Below are 12,294 nucleotides of genomic sequence, written 5' to 3' on the forward strand. Positions count from 1 at the left end.
ACCATATGTCACACTTGGACTTAGTTGAATGACAGTGTGTCAAGTGAACAACATGAAGTGGCCCACCCAGAACTTAAGCTCATCCCAAAGACTGGAACAAAGACAGGATCAAATTCGTCCAAGTTTTCTTTTAATACGGGCCATATGTGTTATTTTTGATGGGTGTACTAATGTTAGTTTTGGAGTATGATGTGGCTTTCTGTCCTGCTGGCACACACACACACACACGCACGCACGCACACGCACACACACACACACACACACACACATTACAGTATACAAATACATGTTAATAATTGTCTGCCAGTTCACACTTGTCTTAGCTCAGCAGCATTTGTACCTCTGCAGCTACAGCCAAGTTTATATCAATAGTCAGATATTGTTGTATGAGACCAGCTCTTCCATTAACTCATCCTTTTTCATTCACACCAATCAATGTGGGTAAATTGCTTGTTACAGTATAAGCACAGACACATGGGGAAATAACTGGTGCAGTTCTTACAATAAACATTTAACTATAATTTTCATCTGAAAAACAATTTGTCTTTTCAGCGACATATTTTAGTGATTTCATCATTTAGTTAAACATTACCCGCATTTTGGTCCTTGTGTTTATTTCCACACCCTGCTCCATTCATTTATATTTGATACAAGCTTTCTTTTGATTATTTGCATAGACCAGAGGGACATGAAGCCAGTAACTGTATGGTCAACAAATAAAGCCAGAGTGAACATTACTTTGGCCACGGCTGCTGCTGAGCTAAAGAGTTGTCGATGTTGTTTAAAAAAAAATCTAAAATGAACATGGAACTTTGAAATCCACTGTCTTGTTTTCACAGGGACCTCAAGGGCCACTGGGAGAGCTTGGACCTCCTGGACCTTCAGGACCACCCGGCCCTCAGGGACCCAGCGGTCTCTCTATCCAGGGGCCCCCGGTAAGAAGACTTTGCTTGTGTGCAGTATAGGGCTGTGCAATTAATCGTATTTTAATCGCAATTACGATTTTGGCCTGCCACAATTACGAAAACAACATAATAAAAGAAACTATTATTTTGCTTTGCTAGGCATATTAATATATTTTTAGTAGCTTTTGGAAGTGCGCTCCAAAATATGTGTTGATCTTGTTTATTGGTATTTATTATTTTGATATTGTTTATTTAAATATAAATGTATCATTTAGTTTTGTATTGGTTTTTCAGTTGAATTATACGTTCAGGGTAATCAACAGTTAAAAAGATGCTGTTCAAATTATTATTTGTATTTGTTTTAAAGTTCAATAAATTGATGTTTTCAAAGTCAATGAATAATCATATTTAATAATCGTGATTATGATTTTTGCCATAATCGAACAGCCCTAGTGCAGTATAATGTTATATTTCTTAGGGAGATCAACGCCACATCTTGGAAATATCCACAGTTACTTCATAGTTTTAGGATTATATAAGCCTTATTTAGCTAGCTTCACCTCCCAAAACTGTGGCTCTAATGTTAAGATGGAACGTGTTTGAGATAAAAGATGCAGAAAAAAAAGGAAAACTGGTGAAAGGCATTGCCAAACATCACTGCTGCATTGAATCATGATGAAACATGGCCACAGAAAGTGTGCAATAAGACACTTGAGCTGTCAACCAGCTGCTACTAAGAACTGACAAATGTTAACGTATGCCTCACATCGACTTTCAGACCTTGAAGTATTTCGTCTGAAGCTGTTCTGGGGACTCATGGTGGCCCAGAAGCTTATTAAGATAACTAATGTTGTTGTTTCCAGTCCTTTGGTGTGACCAACTGGGATGTAATGTCTTTGTTTGTGTTATAGGGTGCTGCTGGGGGAAAGGGAGAGAATGGAGGGGTCGGTCCAGCCGGAATAATGGTAGGACAATATTTCCCCAAAAATGATTTTATTGTAAGATAAAAAGTTGAAATGGGTGTCGGGTGTGTTTAAACGATTCCCAACGTCCTAAAGTAGAACCCAAAGGGGCAACTATTTTCCAACATGCTTGACATGCAGTAATTTCACCCTCTGTTTTTATCTTGACTAAAAGAGCGAAGTAGTATTTTTTTATTACAAACCTTGCTTTGTGTGGGTGTTTGTGTGCGCGATTGATTATAAATTGTGCTCCTCTCTGTGTTAGTGTGGAGCATATAAATGAGTCCCACAGTCATGATCACCTGCAGGCTCACAGAAATGAGACTTGTTGCCCAATAAAGGCATATTTCTGAACCTTCAATCAATTTTTCATTATTTCTCGTTTAACATTTTTACTCTGTTTCATTGCCTTATATTAGATCAGAGGGGCTTGCCTTATATATAGATGGTAAAACCGATGCTAATAAGTCATAGGCTACTCCAGTTGAGAATTTTGCTTTGAGACTGCTGTATTCATATCGTAATTGTACGCATTGGATTTTTTCATTATTTGTATTTTATTAAAAGGGAAGAGCCATGAAAAAGGTATAATTGTATCCTGATCAAAACTTAATTACACACCGTACAATGTATGTATTAACAATGCTCACAGCAGATTGGTTTTCTTGTACAGTTTTGTAGAAGATGAAGAGGTCACTGTGTGTGTGTGTGTGTGTGTGTGTGTGTGTGTGTGTGTGTGTGTGTGTGTGTGTGTGTGTGTGTGTGTGTGTGTGTGTGTGTGTGTGTGTGTGTGTGTGTGTGTGTGTGTGTGTGTGTGTGTGTGTGTGTGTGTGTGTGTGTGTGTGTGTGTGTGTGTGTGTGTGTGTGTGTGTGCGCTTGAGACGGTTTTGTTGCTAACATACACGTTGACACCGGCACAGAGCGGTCTAATGGAATCATTGAGATGTGAATAATCATTACCAGCGTCTCCATTATTGGGCAGTGAACCAATCAGAGGTAAGACTGAATTAATTGAATGGAGTTCTTCAGGGAGCCCTGGACATCTGCAAGGACAGAGTCAATGTTCTCATAACTCCGTACAATAACAAAACTTTTCTTTTGCAGGAAAACTTGCAAAATATTTGTGTTGCTATAAGCAATAGCTGAGGCCTGTCTCCCAGTCATCTTCACGTCTTAGTTATTCTGCTATATTAAAACTCTTTTAATGTTTAAGTTGGGTAAAGCTGTCCTGGGAATTATATTAATAAGTTGTCTCACTTAACAGGTGCAACAAGCGTCTCAATCAAGGTGACAAACTATTAAGTGCAAACACTTGTGAGGATGAGTGTCGGGGCTGTGTAGAGCCTTTCAGAGCACCCTTGAGAAACTCCAGTGAGGTTTGAAATGAGCAGGAACACAGTATGTAGCAAGGTGCATCCGTTATTGTTGTCCATGGCTGTGTTCCCTGTGGGTCAGAACAGTCAGATGGTGGCCTCCATTATGGCTCTGAGCCCAGATCCTCTGAAGGATGCAGCAGAGGTGCTAACCAGTCTGACTCAGGGCTCAAGGTTTGTGATTTGTGAACATCCATATCGATTTTTAGGAAAGAAAAATGGTATTGTGCTCATTTGGATTGCATTGATCATGTCAGTCGTTAGAGCCTAACCTTGCAGTGAAAATGTATTTTTGTTTAGTCTTTAGATATGCCCTCTCAGGATGTGACAACTCATTTGTTTCTGCTTTCCTCCCACCGCGTCCTTGGGAAAACTAATACAACAGATTTGCAATTGGATCCAACATATTTGAGAACAAGGGGATGGACGTATTCTAAAATCATTTCAACCAGATTCAGCTGCAGTCAAACTCTCCATGTAGAGCTGACAGTGCAAAAGTGTCGATTTTGAGAGACAGCTCCACAGACAGCACAAAGAAACGATATTATTTTCTTTTCCAGACCAGAGCACAAGTTGTTACAGTGGCTGCTCCCATCTTCCAATCATAGATCATGTCAAACATCGATCTGCTTTCAGAGCTCACTGCGCGATGGTTTCAGTTCAATGTCGTATTTTAGGAGGGCGATCCCCCTCTGCAGGGCGGCTTTATTAATGTTTAAGTGTCGCTGTGTTTAGGGATTCTAATGAATGAATTAAATAACTCAGAAGGATTGTTTCTGCAGGGACTTAATTAAAAGACTACATTTGATTAAGATAGATTCAACAAGACAGGTGTTTATTTAAGGCTGAAGACAAGTTGTTGTTACGCTGATGCCAACAATCATGCGTGGTGATTATAGTTTGTTCTCACTGGATTTGAAGCCTTTTTGTATTTACTGTTTAGTAGTCTGGCTCACAAAAGTATTTGAATTAGTTTCCTTTGTTGAGGGTTGATGAGACCAGAATACAGACGCTGATTAGAAGTCTGATTTATTGTGTTTCTGAATTTCTATCTCACCTTTTTAATCTACCCATCATTCAGTTGGTTCATCTATTGTATTTAACATAGACACAACTGTAGCATCCGGAATGTAGCATACATACATGAAGTTGTTTAGTCATCATGGCCGTGATACGATAATTAAAAACTGTATAAAAGGCTTAAAGTGTGAAAAGGGAAAGAAAATACAGTTGTGTCTAAAAGGGTGTTACACACATTTGTAATTTCTTTTTTCTTTTAGCCATGATTTGAATACCTCTATTTAAAACATTAAAAAATTGTTTCTGCCGTTTTTCTGTAAAAGGAATAAGCAATAACCATTTCCATACGGATAGTAGGACTCTCACGGAGATCTGCAACACTTCCTGATGCAGCACTATCTCGCTCCCTCGCTTTCCCTCTCTGCCTGCATAGTCCTATTAATAAAAGCTGGCAGTGCTGCCCTGTGCCGCACTATGTTACCGAGTAATAATGTGTTTTGTCAGAGAGAGGTGTGTGTGTGTGTGTGTGTGTGTGTGTGTGTGTGTGTGTGTGTGTGTGTGTGTGTGTGTGTGTGTGTGTGTGTGTGTGTGTGTGTGTGTGTGTGTGTGTGTGTGTGTGTGTGTGTGTGTGTGTGTGTGTGTGTGTGTGTGTGTGTGTGTGTGTGTGTGTGTGTGTGTGTGTGTGTGTGTGTGTGTGTGTCAGTGGGGGGATATTGTAGCTTCCAGGGCCCTGTTGTAATATACGAGGGACCACAGAGAATATCACAACTCTAAAACATCAATTACCTCTCTCGCTTCTTCTTTCCTTCTCTCTCTCTCTTGCTCACTCTTTCCTTTTGCTGTTTCTCTCTCCGTCTTTCCCTTGCGTTCTTTGTTTCATTGTTTCTTTTTTCTTTCTTTGTCTTTCTTTCTCTACTTTTCTCTTTTTTTTCATCTCCTCACTTTTTTATCTTCTTTTCCCTTCTATTGCTTTTCTTTCTTTCTTGATTGTTCTTTATCATCTCTCTCCTCTTCTCTTTTCATCTTTCTCTCCCTCTCCTCTCTCCATCTCTCACCAAAGTAAACACAATGTAACCTTGTCATCAGCGTCCTCTCCACCACTGTTTCAATTTGACAGTGAAAAATGCAGCTGCGATAAATTACATAAAGCGTTTGTTTTTGTCCATCTTCTAATCTCGCTCACTTTTCATTCTGTTTATCAGTGTATGTGCGTTGGTTTGTTTTCATGTAATCATTTTCGTCTGAGAGGAATAGAAATTGTGAGTGGCAATCATTTAAACTTAATCTACTTCTGGATCTATATTAATTACAACGTATTCATTATCTGTTAAAACACAGGTTATGGATTCTTCAGAGAACATTAATATCAACTTAAAAATGTCCTAATTTCTGCCTATAGCCAAATAGAAAGAGTGTGGGGGATTTATCAATTAAATTATTAATATAATAATCAAGCTTTCTATCCTTTTCATCAAAGCAGCTCCTCCTGTGTGTGTGTGTGTGTGTGTGTGTGTGTGTGTGTGTGTGTGTGTGTGTGTGTGTGTGTGTGTGTGTGTGTGTGTGTGTGTGTGTGTGTGTGTGTGTGTGTGTGTGTGTGTGTGTGTGTGTGTGTGTGTGTGTGTGTGTGTGTGTGTGTGTGTGTGTGTGTGTGTGTGTGTGAGCAGCAGAAGAGATATTATAGCCGATGTCTTGGGAGAAGGAACATCAGCCGGCATCTAAACAGCGGCACATCATTAATCACGAGAGGCCTGTCCTGTGCGACCTGGGCCTGTAATTTGTGGGACCTGTAACTGTGCTAACTGTCCTGTTTTATGAGCTCACCACTAATACTGAAGTGCAGAGATAAATCACCTCAACACTAAATCCATGACTGTACTTTGGAACTCGCTGTGTGCATTGACCTGCAGAGAGGTGGATGAAGGGGGAATGGGTCGGGAAACAGAGCAGCGGGGGGGGAGTCCTGCTGAAATATAGTCCGACCTGAGGCTAAAGCTCGGTGATCCAACAACTCACATTTCTGTCCTCGTATGTCAAAGCATAAATGATAAAGAAAGCAAACCTTATCTGTTTTGACCTTTCGTTGAATTTGTTTGTGTTTTAATGTTTTACTATTTTATAAAATATTGAGTAAAAAACTAATTTCTATACATAAGCAGATCAAATATAACGGGCTAGAATGGTGAGGTGAGATAAATCAAAAGTTAAAAAAACTGAACTAATGTAAAAACACTAATTTACTTTCAATTGCTTCACAATAGATGTTTAAAGGTGAGTGTTGTGATGCTGATTTAAACCTGCTTGTTTGTGTTTTTTAGGGTGTTCCTGGAGGCCCAGGCTCATCTGGCAGAGACGGCCCCCCAGGACCAAGGGTAAGATAACACACTGACATATTAGTGCAGAAGTCACTCCATCCGTAGGGACTTAGGAACTGGTGGATCTTAAGGCCGATTTCGGCCGTCGATAGATGTCTGGCCATCGATGAGCGTCCTGTCGCCCTACTCAGATTGGTGTGTCCAGCACCGTCGTGTCTTTTCGGCCGTGCCGACACCTTGCGCTCCCGATTGCCGAGGCTGTCGGCAAAATAAATCACTCTTATTGGCTGTTCAGCTTAGCGAATCAGTGCATGAGAAGCGAAACAGAAATCGGCTATTATTTTTCATTTTCCAGTACCGCACTAAACATGTTTTCGATTATAAGTCGTTATGTGAAACAGTCTGTGATGGACGAGAGTGAAAATGGAACGCACACGCTATTTGTTGTTTGTATATATCACACAGTCTGTCGTCCGGTTGCCTCTTTTGAATGACTAATACACACTACCGCTGGCCGCTGGTAAGGAGAGTTATTGCCACTCACGCATGCTGACATGCTACTTGGCCGTCGGCTGAAGTCTTTGCGGTGTGTTCCAGTACGACTTTTTGGCCAAGACGCAGGAGACGTGAGGCAACACAACAATTGGGTCTGTCGGGACGTGTTCTTTGGTGTCAGTTTGGTGTGTCAGGGCCTTTAAGCGTCCGAGGCATTGCAGATGTTCCGTCTTAGGGGATAAAAAGTATGGTTTAGTGATGCCTGTTCTTTGCCTCAACATACAGTATATTTTGCATAGTGCATTCACTGTAGATATGTAAATACTTAATATTCAGTTTAGACGGGGTGTGAAAACATTATCCTTAAGGTGAGACTCTAAGAAAGGGGCTGTAAATACAAATAAACCCTACAGTGGATAAAGATAAATTGTGATATGCTAAAAGCTTCCCTTTTTGCTGGCATCATCATGACTTGTTGAAGAAGGTGCTCTCAAATATAAAAAAGGAAAATTAAAACAGATTTTTAACTTAAGATATGTAAGCTCTCCTCATAAAAAAAGGTATTCTCCAATTGTGCAGAATCCAGTACAGTAGTAGTTATAGTAACGATAACCAACTGGGCTGTAAATACCAGAACAGTAACGCGGCATGTAATGTGTTGACAAGCAGACAGAAAAACTCTTCTCCAAACACAGAATATGATAGCAGGAGGGTTTACTCCTGGCGGGGTGAAAGACTCCACACATGATCCGTCTGCTCTCTCTTTGTTGGCTGCCAGGGGTCTGACACTCATCCCCTCAGCACTAGTTTTCAGAACCTAATTTAATTCAGGTCATGTGGTTTATTTCAGGACATGTGTACCAGGGTTTTTCTTTCCTTAAAGCTAGAAAAGGGTTTGGTGTTACAAAGCGTTGAGCAAAAAAAACGTAAATCAAAGTCTGGTTTGGTTGGATTTTGTTCAATAGTTTTAAATAACACTGCATTGTGCATTTGAAATGTCAAATCTGATCTAGAATCATTCAAATCAAAACAAGATAGTTTGACTCTTTTAAGCTACAAGCTACAACTTACTATATGGGATTTAAAGTAAAGAATATTGATCGTAAATACTATTTATATTCACATCTTGATTGTTTTGTGTTATGATAAACAAAGCACTTTTCAGCAGTATACTGAGCCATGTCCTTCTTTCAATTTTAAAATGAGTAGCCTGCACTGAACTGCGTGGAGATGTGCTGTCAACAACCCACCTACACTCACAGAATACTCTACATGTTCCCTGATGTTGAGTGTAATTATGTGAAATGATTCATCAGGGAGCCATTTTAGCTGCTATTTATCGGGGAAAGATACCCTCCCATGCACATCCATATTTCATCAAGATGCTGCAGATGTGATGTGTATTCTATATGTGCTGTAGAGACTGAAATAAATACATTCCACCACGGGTTTGTTTGAAGAATTAAAAAGAGCTAACTATAATTTAGTTTCCACACACGAAAGGACATCTTGAAATCAATACTTTATTTTACTGTTGCAGAATAGCTGCAGCGTCACACTCTGATGTTTCTAGCAGCGTGCTCGGGCTGAATTCCTTCCAAATGTGTTTCCATTGAAAGCAGTAGGGAAGGGGCAGCAGTGAATACTGATAAGAATCAATTCACAAGAGGTCATCAATGCAACAGCAATTTCTGCTATCACTATTCATTTGTGATCTAGAAAGAAGAATGTAGGCGACTAAACAGTAATTATGAGCAAGAACCCGCTTCTGAAAATGAACTCTTTCACAATGCTTATGCAAATGTTGCCACCCAGTGGGGGGGTTATCAGCCACTAGTCTGTATCATCCGATGTGTACAAAACAGATGGGGAAAGCAGATAGCCCTTTGTCGCCTCACAGTAAAACTAAGCAGCATGGCACTACTCCACTGGGCATAAACACTGTCCCAAAGTTTTTGTAAGATGTTTAAAAGCCAAAAATGTTTTACTGCAGCGGCTAGTTAGATCAGAGAAGCAACAGCAGCTTTCTCCTGGGCATTTCATTGTAAATATTACAGTGAAAGCTATATATCTTGATTTGTTCTCATTGAAGCTTGCCTTACCAAACATGTTTTTAAACTTCCTTAAGATGATGGCTCATTAAATCATACATTAATATATCTTAAAGGAGACTTGTCATGATTTTCCGGTTATTACCCGTCCCCTTGTGTGTTATGAAGGTTTTTATGCATGTGAACGGTCTTCAGAGTCAAAAACCCTCTAAGTGCACCCTGTAGCGAGTAAAACTCTAACACAGAAAATACCTCCCCAAAACGCCTCGTTGGAGATTTCTCATGTTCTTCCTGGGCATCGTGACGTCTGAACACCCAGTAGCCACGCCCAGAGCTACGACCAGGCTGATTGGTCTAAATTAACCAATCCACGGACTTCCTCGCACACACACACACACACACACACACACACACACACACACACACACACACACACACACACACACACACACACACACACACACACACACACACACACACACACACAGTGCAGGCAGCTCTGCTGATTTCTGCTCCCTGGCTGCAGGCTGATAACAGACAGTTGGGATCACGGCGAAATTCTCTCTGCAGACCCATTCTCACAACGTTTATCAACCTTTTTCTTACTCAATATCAAGCCACACTTATTGTCTTTACTTCGGCTGTGACTTTGTGTGTGCTCAGGGTGAGTTTGGCTGTGTATCGCTAAACAAGGGAACCACACCTCCACGGAGCTTAGCGCGATTCACAACTTCCCGACCAATCAGAGCACACTGTGCTCACAGGGAGGGTGGGGGCTGGAGCTATTGGAGCTACAACGAGCCGTTAAAGGCAGAGAGTGAAATTCAGTGAATACACGTAGTTTACAGAGATGCTGTACTGTATGAGAAACCAATCTGAGTTTGGAAAATTGCACAATAAATCTATTCTAGTAGACCTCAACAATGGAATTATGACCAGTGGAAATGGCCATGACATGTCTCCTTTCATTAATAATTCCCAACTTCATTATTTAAGATATATTAATAACGTTGCAATTTTCATCAACATTTTACTGGTTGGGAACTGGGGATTGGATTTGTTATTCAAAATATAGTTCAGTCTTTTTAAATATAATAGTTAATACATAACGAATCTGCCCTTTGTCGGTGGGTATTTCCGCATGCATATAGAAATCAGAACGGCTTCACCACAATTTTCTGGACTAAAGGTCAGACAGTGCCCCTGTAGCGGGGGGAATAAAATAGCAATGATACATTTTCATGAGCCTGTGAGAGAGAGCAGGAGGCTGAATAACAGAAATAGTTAAATGTTTGGATTTTAATATGGCCAGAAGGTTTATAGGATGACACATCTCGTCCCAATGTCACATCTAATGCCTGTTTGCATCACAGTGAAACGTGTCACGTTTATCTGTCCTTAGATAATGATCTTTTTGTTCCACACATCTGCTACATTTTTAAGGATTTCATAGTTAAGTGTCTTACTTTGCCAGACTTGAATATTGTGAGGAACTAAAGCCCCCTCCAGAGTCCCATTAGTGAGTTAAACAGAGCGAGTGTTTACTGTGTGACATCAGGCTGACTTTTCTGATGTCACAGTCTGGCTCAGCTTTACAGAGAATTATTCATTATTTTACCAATTCAAATGTTGTTCTGCCGTCAAATGGAAGTTAAAGGTCCCCAAGAGACTTCAACAAAGATTGACGCTCTTGCAAAAACTGTACAAGCAACACAACCAAAATATATGCTGAGAAAACTAACAAATTAAATGTAGTTTAATGCTTCCTCCAAGTCTTTTATCCCTATGTATTAGCACACTTCATTCTCGTCTCTGTACCCTTAAACAGGTTAAACCATTCAGGGAATGTGTCCATGTTGAAAGAGCATCAGTCTAGATGTTTGACCGCAAAGTAACTTCTGACGTCCAAGCTAAAAATGAAAGGATTATCTGAACATTAGGTTGAGCTGTTTTCCAGGACTATGTGATGCCAAGACCAGCTTCCAAAAATGTGTATTTATAACTGAATTTGTTCAATTTAATAGCCCATAAATATAACGATAGATGAAAGCCATCATTATCTTATTAAATATTAGGTTATTATATGTCATACCTTCACAAAACCAGACCCTACAGAATAATCACACAGCAGGTATGAATGTGCTTCTAAAGTTAAACCTGCAGTTTCATACTCACGTGTTCAAACCACAGCGTCATGGAGAAAACATAAAATGGCTGAGATGGGATTAAGCACCTGGAGGCAATTTAAATGCATATTTTTATTTTGGAAAAATGTCAGAAAGAATGCACCTGTGTTTTGTGCAGACTATCCCAAAGTTAAACGAAACATAAAGGTTTGATTGGAGTTATTTTTTGGCAGACTTTAAGGAAGTAGCAGATTAAACAGCTACAGCTTTTGGTTCCTGTGAGTAGCCTGTAAGGTAATTGTATTAGAAAATAACAGTCTTACTGTCGGTTTAGTCTGGAGACTCGCAGGAAATCCCTCCGGCCATTTAGGAAGGGCTTGTGAAAAACAAAAGTTCAACATACTATTATAAAAGTCCAGCTGATATTTAATATCGTTGTCATCTGCGTTTCTCAGGGTCTGCCGGGTAATGGTGGACCGCAGGGACGACAAGGACCTCCTGGACCTGGCGTAAGTCATTGTTTTTTATCCCTCAGCATGCTTTTGATTGCCAGATCACTGTGATGATTGATGCTTCTGCTTCCTCTCACCTTCTTTCTCTCTCTCCATCCTTCTCTCTCAGGGGTCGCCTGGAGGACCAGGAGCCCCGGGACCTGGTGGGTCATCAGGGCTCCAGGGAGATCAAGGAGTTCCTGTGAGTGAAAACACTTGTTTCAATGTTCTTAAGGTGGATGTGAACAAAATAGAGCAGTGTTTCTCAACCTTTTTCCACCAAGTACCACCTGAGAAAATAGTTGGCTCTCCAAGTACCACCATATGACCAATGTTAAAATACAGTCTATGCACAGTTCATGCAGGACTCAGAGGCAAATGTATTCATAATACCATTATTTATTGTGCTCTCTCTCTCTCTCTCTCTCTCTCTCTCTCTCTCTCTCTCTCTCTCTCTCTCTCTCTCTCTCACACTCACCACAAGTGAGAATATAAAGAACAAAATAATAACTTATTCTCACACAACAAATGTCAACTGTACACACATGTCATTTCCTGG

The 12,294-nt window shown here is 40.3% G+C and overlaps 1 protein-coding gene across 4 annotated transcripts in view; it reads left to right on the top strand.

Annotated features, from left to right (window-relative positions):
- The window catches only part of col14a1a (collagen, type XIV, alpha 1a), a 125,267-nt gene that overhangs the window by 100,456 nt on the left and 12,517 nt on the right, over positions 1-12,294 (top strand). For all 4 annotated transcript variants that reach the window (XM_079693687.1, XM_079693688.1, XM_079693689.1 and 1 more), the window contains 5 exons: positions 840-935; positions 1,817-1,870; positions 6,576-6,629; positions 11,700-11,753; positions 11,866-11,937. In XM_079693687.1, the coding sequence (XP_079549813.1) occupies positions 840-935; positions 1,817-1,870; positions 6,576-6,629; positions 11,700-11,753; positions 11,866-11,937 (330 nt within the window). The remainder of the gene's footprint in view (positions 1-839; positions 936-1,816; positions 1,871-6,575; positions 6,630-11,699; positions 11,754-11,865; positions 11,938-12,294) is intronic.

Source organism: Notothenia rossii (assembly GCF_949606895.1).
Source record: "Notothenia rossii genome assembly, chromosome: 7".
NCBI lineage: Eukaryota > Metazoa > Chordata > Actinopteri > Perciformes > Nototheniidae > Notothenia > Notothenia rossii.